The sequence below is a fragment of the Uloborus diversus genome, chromosome 1, assembly GCF_026930045.1.
Source record: "Uloborus diversus isolate 005 chromosome 1, Udiv.v.3.1, whole genome shotgun sequence".
Classification (NCBI taxonomy): Eukaryota; Metazoa; Arthropoda; class Arachnida; order Araneae; family Uloboridae; genus Uloborus; species Uloborus diversus.
In genome coordinates, this window is record NC_072731.1 from 62486241 (window position 1) to 62503067 (window position 16827).

Genomic DNA, 16827 nt, shown 5'->3' on the forward strand with positions numbered 1-16827 from the left:
AATTAAATGAGTTTCAAAGCAGCAATTGGGTTGCTTCCATCAGTCAAAAGTACAACATCTACCGCGTTTCCAGGTTATGATAACTCAGAAGCGAATAATATATTGCGCTCTACGCTCTAAACATAGAATCTGCTATTAACCATTTCGTTGCCACTGTATATGAGTAAAGATGCGAATTAAATATTTCGCTATGCACTAATGGCATCAGTGAATAGCATTTCATCATTTGTGATGTCATGTGCAGAAGCGTAAAAAAATTAAATTAAATCTGCGTGCGATTAAAATATTTTTTTAAATATTAAACTTTGTCAAATTATTTTAAAAAATGGTCAGATTCTATGTTTTTAAGCATGTTCTTTCAGAAAACAATAATTTTAAAATTTCGGAAACGACCCCATTATTATGCCACTTTAAAAGTTCAGTGATAAAAAATACAGGGAAAATTCCTAGAAGTATTCAAGGAGGTTATAAAATGGAAGCTTTTAAACTTATTGAAAGGTGGTGCAGTTCTCACACATGTCAACAAATTTTCGACTAATTTCAAACAGTTTTTTGATTGTTTTTACAGTTTTTGTCTGAAATTCCAAAGCTTCTCGTTTTGAAGGGGAAAATTCTGGTCACCTTATGTCTGAAGCAATTATAGTTTTTTATGTAAGGTATTTCTCAGTTTGCAGAAAGATAAGATACGTTTTCCATGCAAAAAATCGCTGGTTCCATTTCAGCGTGTCAAAAAATTAAGTTAAAATTTTCCAGCTACAGCACTGCATGTATACATGTAGTAGCTTTACCAATAGAAAATGTATAGCGAAAAAAGTAACAACAAATGTATCGGTAGCTCAGCCGGAGTACCGGATAACTTAATTTAAAAAAAAGACTCACCTTAAATATTCGGGAGCTTAAAATTTATTCCATAGTGCCGATAAATACAGAAAAAGAAGACCGTGGTGGCCTAATCGGTAAGTCATCGGACTTGTGACCGGAGGGTCTCGGGTTCGATCCTTGCTGGTCGAAGATCCACCGTCGTCATTAATGGTGACTGGGCGACGTTAAATATGCTCGTGGTCACAATGTCGTCCAAGTGAAACGGTACCTGTGGGGGTGCTTGACCAGAAACTTATTCGATTTTTGGTCTGGTTCTAAATTATCGAACTGTCCGGAGATGGTACTGCAATCTGTCGTATTGTCTGAGTCAAATCGGACTTCTACCTAGAAATAGGCGCTCTATTAAAACGGAAGCCGTAAGCCCTGTGCCTTAAAATCGAGTAGCATTGCTACTCGGGCTCGGGTTCCCGAGTGGCATAAGTAACAACAACAAAAACAAAACAGAAAAAAAAAAAAAATACGCAATGTTTTTTTTAATGGGGGAAAAATAGACAGTTATAAACCTTATTAAAATTTCTGAATATTGAATAAAAAAAGCGACTTGGTAATTGCCGAGCAAGTTAAAATTAAAGCCAAATAAATATAGATGGCAGTTGATAGGGATGTTTTAGAAGACAAAAGGAAAGTGAGAAGGATTTTAACAGGTGCATGGGACAGGAAGTGGAATGTCCAAACATTTTGTTAGTAACCCATAAAAGATACACAAAACATTACTAATGGATATATTGGAAAACTGTAAATGAACTGCAACGATTTAAAAAAAATGATGAATGAAGCAGAAAGAAAAAAGGTAGAATGAATAACTGCACTCAGAAAAGGAAATTTGAGATTGATCGAGAGCTAAAAATTTAAAGGTGAATGTAGGAAAGGTAAAAAATTTGATTTTATCACAAGTGCATCAATACGATGTTCCAAACTGCTCACCGTTCAAAAGAACGGTCGTTTATTTTTTAAGTGAACGAACGCATCCGTTCATTTTAAAGATTCGTTCTTTTTGACCTGTTCGTTCATGAACGACACATTCTTAGTTCTTTCGTCATTATTCCGTTACATCACGAGGATAAGAACTTCGAGCACATTACATTCCATTTAATCGGAATTTAGTAAATCCGAGCACATGAGGATGTGAAGTGAAAAGAGCGTGGTGGCTTTTGAAGAGGATTACCACTGTCCGAATTTAGTCATCTATCTCACATTGCGTGCTTGAAACTAAAAATTAATTTTTACCAAGTAGTATACTGCAGTGGGAAGGTAAAGCGCAATATCTGTAGAAGTGAGGTTTTGAGATATTTGATGAAACGAGTTTTGAATTTCATGCCCACAATAGATAAATGTTTGAATTTGACGTTTTTTTCGTGCTCATGTTGCAGTGGAAACAAACACAAGCAACCATCTTCTTTACTAATAATAAAGCTGAAAGTCTGGTTCTCTGTCTAGATGTTTGAAAGTCTAGATGTCTGTGTGACGCGCACAGCGCCTGGACCGTTCGGCAGACTTTCATGAAATTTGGCACAAAATTAGTTAGTAGCATAGAAGTGTGCACCTCGAAGCGATTTTCCGAAAATTCGATTTTGATCTTTTTCTATTCCAATTTTAACAACATTTTACCGAGCAAATTATCGTAACGTGGACGAGCAAATTATCATAACGTGGACAAGCAAATTATGTACCATAACATGGGCGAGCAAATTAGCCTAGCATATTGGCTAGAAATTCATCATACATTATTTGCAAACATACATGCGAATCAAATGACCTTTTAATTTTCTGCTACGGACAAAGCCGTGCGGTACCGCTAGTGCATAATAAAGTTAAAGAAAAATAGATGACAAACATTTAAAAAAGTAAAATAAAAAATGAAAAATTGGGAGATACAGCGTGTTTCCTTCCCACGGCTCTTACTTTATCCTAACTGATCATTTGTCCATTTGCGGGTGGTCCATGTCACTTTGAGACTTGGGTCCAGTATGATGAAAAAGGTGGGACACCATTTATAGAAAAACCTTTAAGTGCTTTATTTGCCCCCTAAGTTTCGAATATCAGTTAGGGTTTCAAAGTGTAAAATTGAATTTTGCGGGAAATACATCTGTTTATTCCAAATGCATAAGGAATCCAAAGCCACCATTGAACTCCTCTCCTCTTGTTTTTTCTTTTCATCTCACAATTCCATATTTCAGGTACTGCTTCCGTAATAAAAAGCTTGACCATTTGATCCATATCTATTGTCATATACCACGTATAAAGCGTGTGACCCAAGCTCATGAGTGTCGTATAATCTTACATAAATGTGTGTCATACATATAGTAGTGAATAGTAGTTAAAAGTTTCCCCACACTACTCGAAGACTATGTCCTATCCTATTACGTCAAAACAAGAAAAACCTCTCCCTTTTCCCCGAAACAAACATTCAAAGCTTTGAGCTTATTTCTTTATTCAAAAAAAAAAGAAAAGAAAAAACTTTGTGCACAATTTAGAGAGAATCAAATAGTAAATGATTATTTAGTTCAGCAGTTTAGGCAGTACTTGTCATCAGTTTTATATTTAATAGGTAGAGTTTCGAGGCTTGACGGGGAAAATCCAGTTCAAAGAAGGAAGAAGAAGTAACTTGAAGTTGGATTTAATGAAACTCAGACAAAACAGCATGGATAAAGTAATAAAATTTTGCTCGTTTTCCAAGTTGTTAAAAGAATAAATGACACTTGACTGTAAAAATATTTTGTATTCTTTTTTTTTTGGTAGGTTGGAGAATGGTCAACGGGTCAAGGACTTAATATTACTAATCATGCAGCCTTTCATGAGTTTGGAACAACCAACATTACTTTGAGAGTTACAACTATCGAGGTAAGTAGAAGTATTGTTATAGCTTTTACTTCACAGTTGCTACCCTTAATTCGTAATGTAATAAAAGCTTCGAAGTCTTGAGCATTCTTAGTAAAATAAAACAGAAAATCAACGTACTTAAACGCACAAACATTGAAGAGCCCGCTTAGTATCCTCAGTTTCGACGTTGCTTATTTGAAACACTAAACAACACTTATAAAAGTAAATAAAGTGTGTTCGAATTGCTCAGAACTAGTTAATTTTCGTGGCATTAGATGACTACTAAGCTAGTTTATGGTTAAACGAGCATTGCATTTTCTGAAGAAAAAAAGAAAATTACATAAACGCGCATCGTGTATTCCGCCTATTTTAGTTATTTTTACAGCAGAAAAATATCTAAATTTGCTGCTGAATTCCTTAAATGGGGTGTTGTTGTGCATGTGAGATTATCAGTTTCAAATCAAATATTCCTTTTTGTCATTTAAAATACTATTATTTTAGGGTCGCAAATCTGAGACAATAACTTTCTCACAAATTAAAGTAATTTTTAAAAATATTTTCTTAACTTTTCTAAGTGTTTAGAATCATTTAATAGAAAAAAAATCAATTTGTAATTCAAAGTTGGTTTTGAGTCAGAGGAAATTAATGGAATAGTCAGTTTGCCATGAAAACTCTCTCTCTCTCTCTTTTCGGTCCCCAAATGCGTTATTACCCTATGACCCGCCATAAATACCATACAAAATAGCATCGGGATAAAAATTACTGGAGTGAAGTTCAAGGCTTGTTAATTTATTATTCTTGTTATGTTTCCGAATTGCTTTGACTTTTGTGGCATTTCCAAGTTTTTGTTTACCTTAAAATATTCGACAAAAATGTTGGTTTAAAATTATTTTAAACCAGCATCCTGGCTATGTATTAAAACGCAGTCAACATCTTGTCTTTCTTTTTAATTAGCTATTACAAAATTTCATTATCAATTGAGAGTTTCACCGAATTGTACGTAAGAGAAAAACAACTCAGTAGCAGTTTTGATTTATATTTATGGGGGGAAAATATAATTATGAATAGGATGCGTTTTTCAAATTAATCTTGATTCATTTTACAATTAAGATTTTCAAATCAATATAAAAAATAAACGTTATTTTCGACGGGTTGTCGGACGCTTATAATATATTTTTTCAACTAATTTGAACGAAGATTTTCGACGTAAAGTTTTTCTTTTAATACCATTGTTTAATGTCAGTATAAGGTTAGGTCATTAATTCATTTACAATTAGTGACCCTGCTTAAAACGTTTGTAGAGAATACTCAATTTCTCATTCCTTGCAAACATGTTTTATCAAAATAGGAGAAACAAATAATGTTTACCAGCTTAATGACAAGTATGTAACATTTCAAATATAAGTCTCTTTAAAATGACTTATGTTGTAAAATGTTCATCTGGTTGTTCTATTCAGCATTACTTACTGATTTCAAAAACAGCGATAATCTTTAAAAATGCACGCGAAAAATTATTCTTGACTTTCCTGGTCGTCAAAAAGTCATTAGCCTCCTACATGCGAATGGTAATATACAAAAAGAAAAGCATCAAACTTGGTAGCATGTTAGCCGGAAAATCACATTACGTCTTGAAGAAAATCGAAATTTCACTCAGAATTTTATTCATTACTCAAAAACAAATTTAACATTCGAACGTATATCTACCTCAGTTCGTTTAAGAAAAATGAGCATTTGTTGATGTTTTCAATAACAGTTATTCGCGAAAATATAAGTGCTTTCTTTTCAAATACATTTGTTTCTCTGTATCATATGCAAGAGAAATTATTTTTGAAATATCTTAAATCGAGATTTATCACTTTGATTTTATGAAAACAAAATCTTCCCCCTACTTCTATGTTCTACAAAATAACTTTCAATATTTATATTTTATAGTATTGGCACTTGTTAAAATGTCATTCAACCTAATTTATTAAAAAGGGAACATTTTTTTTTCTGCATTCGCTCACTCAAGTTGAATCTTTGGGCAAAGACAAATTAAAAATTTCATAATTCTGAACCGCTACATAATAGCATAATAGTTAGTTTGATTACTTTTCAATCTTCTATTTTGAACTGAAAAAGATAAATCTTATATTAACCCTGGATTACAAACCCATTTTTTGCCTGCAAACTACAATCCGGGGTATATATTTACTTTATGCGTTTTTTTCGTGCTCGAAAAATCGTTCTGAAAACTGTAATCTGTCTCATAACAACAAGCTTTTTTTTTCAATTTGAATAGCTAAAAGTGTTGACAGCCCAGTTAACCTGGGATAGATATTTACCCCAGTTTGTAGAACTAGAGTTAAGGAATACTTACTCTAGTATTACAAACTAGTTACTTAGAATTAAAGAGTTAAGGAATACAAAAAGAGGTTCAAAGAGCATAAAAGAAGCACCTCTTATGTTTTTATAAGCAACTTGACGAAGCATCTGGGTCTCCACAGAAGCCATGACACCTAAACAGGGGAACCACTATAATAGTGTAATAATGAAAAAGAAAAAAACACTCCTCCCTCCGTCATCGAAATAACTTCAATTCCTCGACATTTTAAGAAAGTCGCCATATTTAGCAATAAATGGAAGGTCCTAGAAACTGTGACCATAATCTCAATATCTTCGAATGTTACAGAAGCTAAAGTAACTGCCTAAATGTTTTAGTGTTAAGCGACTGCTTAAGTGTGCTTAAGTGTTAAGTATTTCTAGTTAAATTTGGCAGTTTTTCGAAACGTTTTGCGTGTATTTAAGTCCTTATATTTCGTTTAAGATGGGACGAGAGCAAATGATTTGAAACCAAAATGTTTTTGATGACCAACATGTTTTTGATGACCAAAAACACCTTTTTTTTTCGTTTTTACACTTACGTATGCTATGCTGGGTTAAGCTATCCCGTCGTTCTTCAAAATAAAGAGATGGATATCGCTTGTTGAAACACCTCCTTTCAAAAATACCTTCTACGTTATATTTTCATCAATATTTTTTCCCTTTGAGGGAGAACATGGAGTCGAAGTTTTATAAAAAATCTATTGGTGCGGTATTGATTTTTCGACTAAAATTTCGCTCATAGAATTACAACTTTACGAGTCTCTGGTACTGATAACTTGATAATGAAAAGATAGGAGATGAATGTTAATAAGAAAACTTCATCTGCAACAACTCAGATTCATTGAAATTGTTGTGTTTCAAAACCATTGGAGGAACATTTATCGTTTTTATTGACTTCGTCGAAATACATTCCTATGCGTTTAAAGTTAACTCTCATTTAAATCCTTTGTTTCGTTTCTAGTTTTACAATACATTGTTTCGTTTTTTAATGCGTTATAAACTTACTTTTCTCTTTCATTAGTATTTTTTTACCAATCTTTTATTCTAAAACGTTGTAACAAGTAACGTGAATTCTATGAAATCAAATAAAATTCTTCCACACTAAAGTTGGATTTTCACCAATCAAACAACAAAAATCAGAAGTTCTAAAATGTTTTTGAGGACAATAATCGTCATTTTCTTAAAAATTATGTTGATATGAATGTTTTATTTGTCATCTTAGTTTGAAAATATAGACTTTTAAATTGTGACACTGCATTTGCCATAATTAAGAGATTATGCTCTTTCAAAAGTTTGAATGCTATGCAAGATTTTTATGTGTTGTACATGCTAAATTTGAATATTAAAAAAGAAGAAAAAGTTATATTACTATTATTAGTCTTAGGGAGGTAATGTCTTTTACAACTTTTTAATAAGTACATAAGTTATCCACTTTACGTTTCGCGTTCAAAAATAACATTTTTACAAGAATAACCGATCACACAAATCTCCATTCTGCAGCAAAAAGACGGTTTTTTAATCGAATATTTATGCATTTCTCACAGGCCATTCCGTATGTGATGATGAAAAAACGATTCTTCCGTGAAAGGCAATGACCGTTTCCGTGGCTTCTGCATCGACCTGCTGAATGCTGTTGCAAATCAACTTCATTTCGATTACGTAATCTATTTAGTTCCTGATACGAAGTATGGAGCCCCCGATCCAACCACTGGTGAATGGAACGGTATGGTTAGGGAGCTCCTTCAGCAGGTCAGTCGAAAAAGGAAACAAATAAAAAGCTTTACTTTCATGCATAAATGCAGTGATGTAGAGATTAGGGTACTCTGATTGCATTAATTGCTTTTAGAGGATGCTTACTTAGGAAAAACCATTGAGTTATCATTCTTTTCTCATTAAAACTGTAATTTTTTTTCTAATTTGTACAGTTAGGATGAGTAGCTATGCTGGTACACATAAAGCGTGAAAATGTATCGAAAACTGTTTGTTTACATTTAACTGTAATGTCCAATGTAATTTAAGAAATGTTATTCCAAAAAAGGCACAAATTTGCAATAAAAATAGAAGTCACGTGATATGTATCACACACAGCAAAACATTTCTGGGAAAGAAAGTACTTACTTTTGTGATACTTTTTAATGAATATTTCTAAGCTATTTTTTCCCCCACTTTCACTATTTTAAGAAGATTGTTACCAAATAAAACGATTATGTTGCTTCCAAAATCAGCAGTAAGTCAATTTTTAAAATTAAGTCCATTTTTTGAAGGACTTATCGCTTTCTTTTGTTAAACACTTTCTTATAGCATGTTGCACAAAAGTTTAGGGTTGCATAGAAAGGCAGAAAAATTTCTGTCTCGTTTATAAATTTTAGGAGGCAAAAATCATACCAACGAGTATCCAATCCGTTCCCATGACGAATTTGACGTCAATGAACTATTTTGCAAGTTATGGGAATGCTTAGCTAACATTAGAATATATGAGATATGATAACGTCGAATAAGACAAAAAACGTTGAACACCTTAGAATTTGTAAGTAAATTGAAAAGAGTAAGAACAGAAGGTAAACAGGGTATTGTGCAACATTTTGAAATTTTGGGACCCTCTGTGATGACAGCTTTAATAACCCCTGAAACCATATCGCCCAAATTTAAATATCATTGTCTGAGGAAAATACATTGAAAAACTAAGTATACATTTTCCCTAAAATCTACAATACAAAAATACAAAAGAGAAAAAAAAAAACAGAATAAAAATTACAGGAACTTTTACAGTTAACGCACAAAGTTGTGCAATAATCATTAAGTTTTAATTTTTCAATCTTGAAGGAAAACGTCCTTGAGACTCGTAAAGCACTTTTAGTCTTATTACAAATTTTTGCCTTACCTGTACAACAATTACTACACAATGAGCAATGTATAATGGCATGGTAATAAAGGAATTAACGGCATGTCAATAATGGATTGGGTAAGTCATTTCGTTAGTCTGTATAAAATCAGAATGCTTTAAAATGATAATCACAGTTGCTAACTAGTTGCTTCTCCCGTTAGTAGCTTGACTTCACCTTCTTTCTTTTCTTTCTTCTTGCTTGCTTTACTAAACCCTGCACCCGTCAGTCCACTCCATACGTGATGTTAAAAGCAAACCGTAACCTGACGGGCAACGACCGGTTCGAAGGCTTCTGCATCGATCTCCTGAGGACTATCAGTGAGCTGTTGGGGTTCAACTACGATCTATACTTGGTACCGGACAATAAGTTTGGGGCGGAGAACACGAGTTCTGGGGAGTGGAGTGGACTCGTGAAAGAGATTATTGAGAAGGTAAAGATTGAAATTAACTAACAGATATAGATGCACGGTTGCATGATGCTAAGCTGTTGTGTGATTTGATTTTGAATTTGTTTGATGGATTCATTTCACGAGAAAAGTGCAAGCAGTTACAAATAACTGAAACCAGTTCGACTTTTTACATTCGAAGCTTTTTTCACGCTATAATCATTTCTCAAAATCTGCACTTCATACTACGTTTTTGCATCCACACTAGGAGGCTTAGAATTCTCCACTTAAGGAATTAAAAGCAAATGATTTTTATTTAACATCTGAAAGGTCTGAAATTTGAAAACAAGTACCAGTTTCTACTCAGTCACCAAAGTTTTAAATCGTTTTTACATAATCAATTTTGGTCATAAAGTGACTTTTATTATGTTAAGGAATAACTTTGGATTTCTTTGCCAAAATATTATGTGATCCCAGAAACAGAACCTCTTTCAGCAATCTGATATGCAGATTGAGAATAAATAAAAAAATTTAAAAAATACTAAGAACTTTTCAAAATGCACTTAAAAGGACAAAATAACTTTTCAGGGTCAAAAAGGACAATTTAAGAATTCCTGTAGTTTTCAAAAATTCCAAGAAAATGACACCACACACGAAGAAAAGTGCGGCTGAAGTCATGAAGAGAATTTCTTATCATTATCTAGCTTTCAATCATAACATGAGTGTGGTGTAATCCACATTCATTGTGTTTCATTTGGTTTCGATTTCCGGCGCGTCATTTTTTTTTTTTACCGACTGAGAGCCGTTGCGGTGAACCTTTCCCCTCGCGATCATGAAACTTTCTGATGACGTCATTGATTCGCATTTCTGAGGTCACTGAACTTTTTGCCAACCGCAAGAAAGTTTCGGTTTAGAATTGATTGTATTGGACGCGGAACCGCTCCGAGTCGGATTTTGGATGATGTAATATTTGTTCTAGAAACTTTCATGGAAAAGTTGATAAAAAGGCGACGTATCGTTTTTTGATGAGGAGATCATATTTTTTGTGTGCATCGGAACGCCGTGTTGAAGAGCGAAGGGTTCTTGGCCCGATTCGCTCGGCCTCTGGCCAAACTTCCCGATTTTGAGCCGGGGATGTTCCTTATGTCCCAATCATGCCAGCGTGTGTGCTTGATATTTTTTGGATGTTTGTTCCCAATCTCATATTATGATGGCCTAAATTGGAATTAATAAAGTGTTTATATTCTGTGCTGATGATATTTCGCCCCAGTGCTGCCGACCGGGCATCGCACGGCTTGTGTGCCAATTTTTGTGACTTTATTCAACTTGGTGAAAATAAACTTCCTTATCTACCATTCTAAACTTTTGTGTGGACTTTTCATGTTTGGATTACAGCGGGCCTGCAAAGCGAGATCACATGATGGGTGAAACACTTCCAATATATTTCTGTAACTACGTAATTTAAAAGTGCCAACTTAAGTTATTTTTAAAAGTGATTGACCTGTATAATGATGTCATTTAAGTCTGATTGTCCCCGTCATATAATTCTCACACTTACGAGGTGTTTGCTTCATTGGTCAAGGAGTCCTTGTGATCGTCGTGGTTGACTCCGGCTTGGATTCAATGTACTCCCTATACGATACGACCACCATCCAATTAATTTATTCCTCACCTGGGGGGGGGGGGGGTCTACACGACAATGAGTGTTGAAACATGCATAGTTTCTTATTGGGAAAGTTTGGTTTAAAATGACTAGAACCGCACTTTTCTTCGTTTGTGGTGTCATTTTCTTGAAATTTTCGAAAACTAAAGGAATACTTAAATTGTCCTTTCTTACCCTGAAAAGTTATTTTGTCCTTTTGAGTGCATTTTGAAAAGTGCTTAGTATTTTTTTAAAAAATCTGTTATTTTATTCTTTTTAGCGTAAATGTATTTCAGAAATAGAATAGTTTTACCATCACGACACTTAACCTTATTTTTTCATATAAATACTCGGTACTAAAAGAGATAAAACCTATATACGTGTCTAAAACTTTAAGCAGTTGGCACTAAAATTTAATCCTTGTTCCTCTCTAGCATTTATGCTTGCTAATTTTATGTTTGCTTCAGAGAAGCCTTGATTCAAAATTTTCATTAGGATTAGTTTTTAACATTACTGCTGAAAGGCAACGAAATTTGTAACAACGGGTTTTATATTTAAACATTTAATGGGGAAATTACATAAAATTTGCTATTTTCCATCCTAACCGAAATAATAATTTTATTTCAGAATTTTAATTTTTCAGCGTTAAGTTGAACCTTAAGATTAAGCAAATCATTTAATGAAATCCAGAAGTCTCTAAGTGATCTAGTTTCTGAAATATAAGCAAAACCAGGCCTCAGATTTCTCCGTGACAATCAGGCCAAGTATAATAAAAGTGCTTAAAAAATAGTCTACAAGATAAATCAACGTTAGGTTAATCGTTAAATCTGAGTCAGCACCAAGAAATTCTTTAAACAATCAAGCGAATACAAATACTTGAAACTAGTAGATTGTATCACAGAATTCACAGTACAAATGTTCATTAGCTGGAAGTTAAGATTTTTCCTTTTCATAAAAAAATTCTTTTTTTTCTTCTCCAATTGAGAAATAGTCAGCAGATTTTCCCAAGATTCTGAGACACACGTCGCAGAGCCAGTCTCTTTCTACTACCTCGGATAAGATCAGTAAATAGTTCAAAAGGTTAGAGGATATTTTTAGTTTCAATCCGTTAATTGACTTGAAACAGCAAAATTATAATTTCCAACCTGACTTCGAGAATTAATTTTACTTATACGAGGTGTGGCTATTAAATAACGAGACTGCTACTGCTACAGAAGAACCACGCATGCGCCAAATCCAAACGACCGACAATTGTGCAGCTTAAAGCCTTCACTCGATTGTAACACCTCCCGTGTTTTTCCATCAGTCTGGTCATAACCATTGTTTATGTAAGAGGTTTTGTTTCTTTTGTCGGAAAAATGATAAGTGTAATAGTAGAGCAACGAATTGTGGTGAAATTTCACATGAAACTTGGTAAAACCGCAACTGAAACTTATTATTGATTAAAAGAAATTTATGGTGATGAGTGTTTATTACAAGTGCGAGTTTTTGAGTGGTTCAAGCGTTTCCAAGATAGCCGAGAAGACGTCAGAGATGATGAACATCTGGGTCGTCCGTCGACGTCCAAAACGGATGACAATATCGAAAAGGTCGGTAATCTGGTTCGATCTGACCGTCGGTTAACAATTGGTGCAATTGCTGAAACTGTTGGATTTGTCAAAGAATGCGTAAGGAAAATTTTACATAACAATTTGATTATTAAAAAAGTGTGCGCGAAAGTGGTGCCTAAAATTCTCACAATCGAACAAAGAGAAACTCGTAAAAATGTGTGTACTAACACTTTAGATGCCATTACAACTGACCCGAACTTCTTGGAAAGAGTCATAACACGCGACGAATCTTGGTTTTTCACTTATAATCCTGAAACAAAACGTTAATCCATGCATTGGAAGGGTCCAACCTCACCGAAAGCTAAAAAGCAAATCGAAATTAAAAGCGATGATATTCGTTTTTTTTCGATATGCATGGGATTGTGTACCTTCACAGGGTTTCTGAAGATCAAAAACTATTAATCAACATTAATACCGCTTGGTGCAGCACCGCTAGGTGCTTGCAAAACTCAATAAAAGAATTAGGGAAAACGACCCGAATTGTGGAAGAACAAGTCGTCGGTTCTCTATCAAGACAGTGCGCCAGCACTTTCAGCATTGTCTGTCAAGACGTTTCTAACCAAGTACAACATTCCAGTTTTAGACCATCCTCCTTATTCGCCTGACCTGGCACCACGTGATTTTTATCCTATCCAAAAGGTCGAATCTGCATTAAAAGGAATGAGATTTCAGTCCGTTGGAGATGTGAAAGAAAAAGCGGCATGCGTCATGCAGGAGGCTCACAGATTAATACTTCCAGCACTGTTTCGGACAATGGAAAATTAGCACGGAGCGTTGTAAGGACAGAGGAGGGGTGACTATTGAAGGTGATAAAAACTAATATGTATAAATTTAAAAGAATATATTTCACAGCAATAGTCTTGTTATTTAATAGCCACACCTCGTATGCTCTTGAAACAGTATAAATGTTACTCTTATAAAGTAAACTTTTATTTGCGTATGTCAAAATGTTTTGTTAGATAAAGGAGATAAGATATCATACTTTTGATGATGTCAATAATTTTAATTTAAAAGTGTTGTACTGCTTTTTGTGTTTTCTCGGCTTTGAATTCTTCCATAATATCCATGTCCTTTAATCTGGAAGCATACATTCAATAGTTCACTAACAAACGTTGTATACGAAACTTAAGGAATGACGTTCTATGTAATTTAAAACAGTTCACCACATCGTCACAAAAGTTTTACGCATGATCTTAAACTGCATCAAACGTTTCATTTCTATTTCTATCAAAAATGATCTTTTCTATACGTTCTTAGTTGTTAATTTGAAGCGAAATTATCTCCTTTGGCAAAAAGAGCTTACAACAGCTCCGACAAATAATTAAAAGCTTGTATTTTGCAGATGATTGTATGCAGTAGTACTTATTATATCTTTTTCTATTGCAGAATGCCGATCTTGCTGTTGCACCGATGACGATTAATTACGCTCGAGAGAGTGTCATCGACTTCACTAAACCTTTCATGAACCTCGGAATAGGCATCTTGTTCAAACTCCCCAAAAATCTGCCGGTCCGTCTTTTTTCGTTCATGAGCCCACTGGCGGTGGACATATGGCTGTATGTGCTCGCCGCGTATGTAGCAGTGAGTGGAACCCTGTTCGTCGTAGCCAGGTTCAGCCCTTACGAGTGGCAAAACCCGCACCCATGTCTGGCAGAGGCAGATGTTGTTGAAAACCAATTCAGTCTTGGTAACAGGTACGCTTGGTTACATTATGTACTTACATATGCTTAAATGTACATCTAGATGTGTTTCAGAATAAGTGTCATTCATTTTAAGCTAATACGTCAGCTTTTGCTTAAATGCAAAAATTAAAATACTTGTAAAAAAATCGTTTTATTTGTATTTCTTTAAAGCCGCAGTGTTAAATATTGAATGTATGCATTTTGAATAAAATGCTTTTGTGAGTTCCTTCTTAACAAATTACAACCATAATTAATGAAATCTTCTTGCAATGTACCGATAGCCCGGTTATGCCTTCCAGAAACTAGTTTCGACTTTGTTATAGACTCATCAGTCGTGAATAGTGAATAACCGAGCTGGTGTCAGTTGTCTTCATATTGAAGCTGAGAGTGCAAAACAAACAGGTAAATAAAGTAACTTTATCTAATCAGCGAGAGTCCGCAGAAACAAACTCTCAGCTTCAATGAGATGCCATCTGCCTCCAGCTCAGTGATGAGTCCATAACTAAGACGAAACTGCAGTCTCTAGATGCAAGTAGTTCTACTGCATGTACAGTGGTGGTAAAAAAAAATTGCATCACCCGCGCCACAATGGAGAGGAATATCATCCCGACTGCATTCAACACACAGTCAAACATCCCGTATCCCAGATGATTTGGGAACGTATTTCTGATCAAGGAGCTGATGGTCTACACTTTGCGCAAGGAACAGTAAACGCTCAGGTGTATATTGGCATTTTGGAAGAGAAATTGCTTCCTACTATTCGGTATCACTTTACTTCAGTTCCAAACACCATTTTCCAGGATGATACTGCTCCGTGCCATATGGCAAAACTGGTAAGTAACAATTTAAAAACCTTTATCCTACCATTTGACTTAAATTAACATGAGGTTAAGTAATTTTTTTTTCTCTAAACTCACACGCAGGTTCAGAAATGGAAAAATGAGCATGGGGTCAGCGTTTGCCTTGACCCGGAACAGCCCCGATCTACGTAAACAATTATCCGATTCCTGCTGTTAAATGGCTAAATTTATAAGTTTTGCAGAATTTCACATGCATTCATCTTTAATCGGTCGACCAAAACTTCTCACATAATCCCATTGTTGTGAAAATGCGATGGTGATGAATTTTTTTTTTTTTACCAGCACTGTAGTACTGTCCTGACTCAGGGGCGGTAATTTGGCTTATGCACCAACGAAGCAAGAATTTTCTCCTGTGGGAAAGGGGATCGTTGCTGATGTAATTATATATCTACGATTGATAAAGCTAAGTGATAAGTTGATAAAGCTAAGTGTAAAGTTAACCCCTATTTTTGTGTCTATGAGCAAGAAAAAAAGGTTCTCACCCTTGAAGTGAGAGTTAAGTTTTAGAAAGTTCCCATCATGGACAAATTGACGAGTACATTTAGTGCTATTTTTAAATGAAACCCTTGATTAGTCTTCATGTATTCCAGTTGTAACGAACATTTCCAACGCATACCCAAAGTTATTCGTAAAACATGTCAACCATTTGAAATGGAATACAATGAACTTTCTATGTGCATGAGGGCAAAAACTGATAAGAAATTTAGTTTGATAAATTAATTTTTTGATTGCTCTGAAATTCAATTTTGGACCACTTATTCTCTAGCACTCGGTACACAAACGAAGAAGTGTCCATTCTGAGTTTAAATATTAGTTTTTTTACCTTTAATATATGAATGTGTTATTTCTTTTACTTGCAGCTTCTGGTTTACGATTGTAACCTTGATGCATCAAGGTTGTGATCTCAATCCGAAAGCAACTTCAACTAGAATTATAGGTGCCCTCTGGTGGTTTTTCACGCTCATTATGATTTCATCTTACACTGCCAATTTAGCAGCTTTCTTAACAGTTGAACGCATGATAACTCCTATCGAAAGTGTGGAAGATCTCGCAGAACAAAGCAAGATTTCTTACGGTACTCTGGAAGGAGGATCCACTATGACTTTTTTCAGGGTATGTAAAACTTACGAGTCAGTGAGCATCTCAATTAGTAAATGAAAAAATATAATAATAATTAAAGTATGAGGAGTAATTTTGTGGGTAATTAACCACTATATTAACAATTCCATACTTTAAAGTAAACAGCATTTATGAATTTGACCAAATAAATTTTGTATTAGAATGAGCATGATTAGAGAAACGAATGGGGGAAAGAAAATATCATCCTCTGTTGAAATTCGAGTTGAAATTTTAAAAATTGAGAGAGAATTTTTTTTTTTAATCTTAATATTCAATTTAACAGACGTGACAAAATTGCGAGAAAGTTCCGCCCTGAAATAGTTTTTGAGTAAGATTTGTTTTAAAGGTGCGCAATTCTTGCGTTCTCGCGCTTAATCCAGAGCCCTAGTGAATAGACAATATGCTTTTTAAAGTTTCATTTAATTGTAACCATTTGTTTTAAGTTATAACTTTTAAATATGTTTAAAGTTATTCGTTTCAGCTAGCTTGAGATTATCATCGGGGATTCCTGGAAACAATATTTTGCTTTTGTCCTCCAATTCTAATTTTTGCCCTTCAAGGACGACAAACTTTGCGGA

The 16827-nt window shown here is 34.5% G+C and overlaps 1 protein-coding gene across 1 annotated transcript in view; it reads left to right on the top strand.

Moving 5' to 3' along the window:
- LOC129222629 (glutamate receptor ionotropic, kainate 1-like) overlaps nt 1-16827 on the top strand; it is a 116879-nt gene that overhangs the window by 43855 nt on the left and 56197 nt on the right. The window contains 7 exon segments of the mRNA XM_054857195.1: nt 3431-3532; nt 3622-3723; nt 7611-7631; nt 7633-7815; nt 9178-9381; nt 13975-14282; nt 15991-16243. Of these exon segments, the coding sequence (XP_054713170.1) occupies nt 3431-3532; nt 3622-3723; nt 7611-7631; nt 7633-7815; nt 9178-9381; nt 13975-14282; nt 15991-16243 (1173 nt within the window).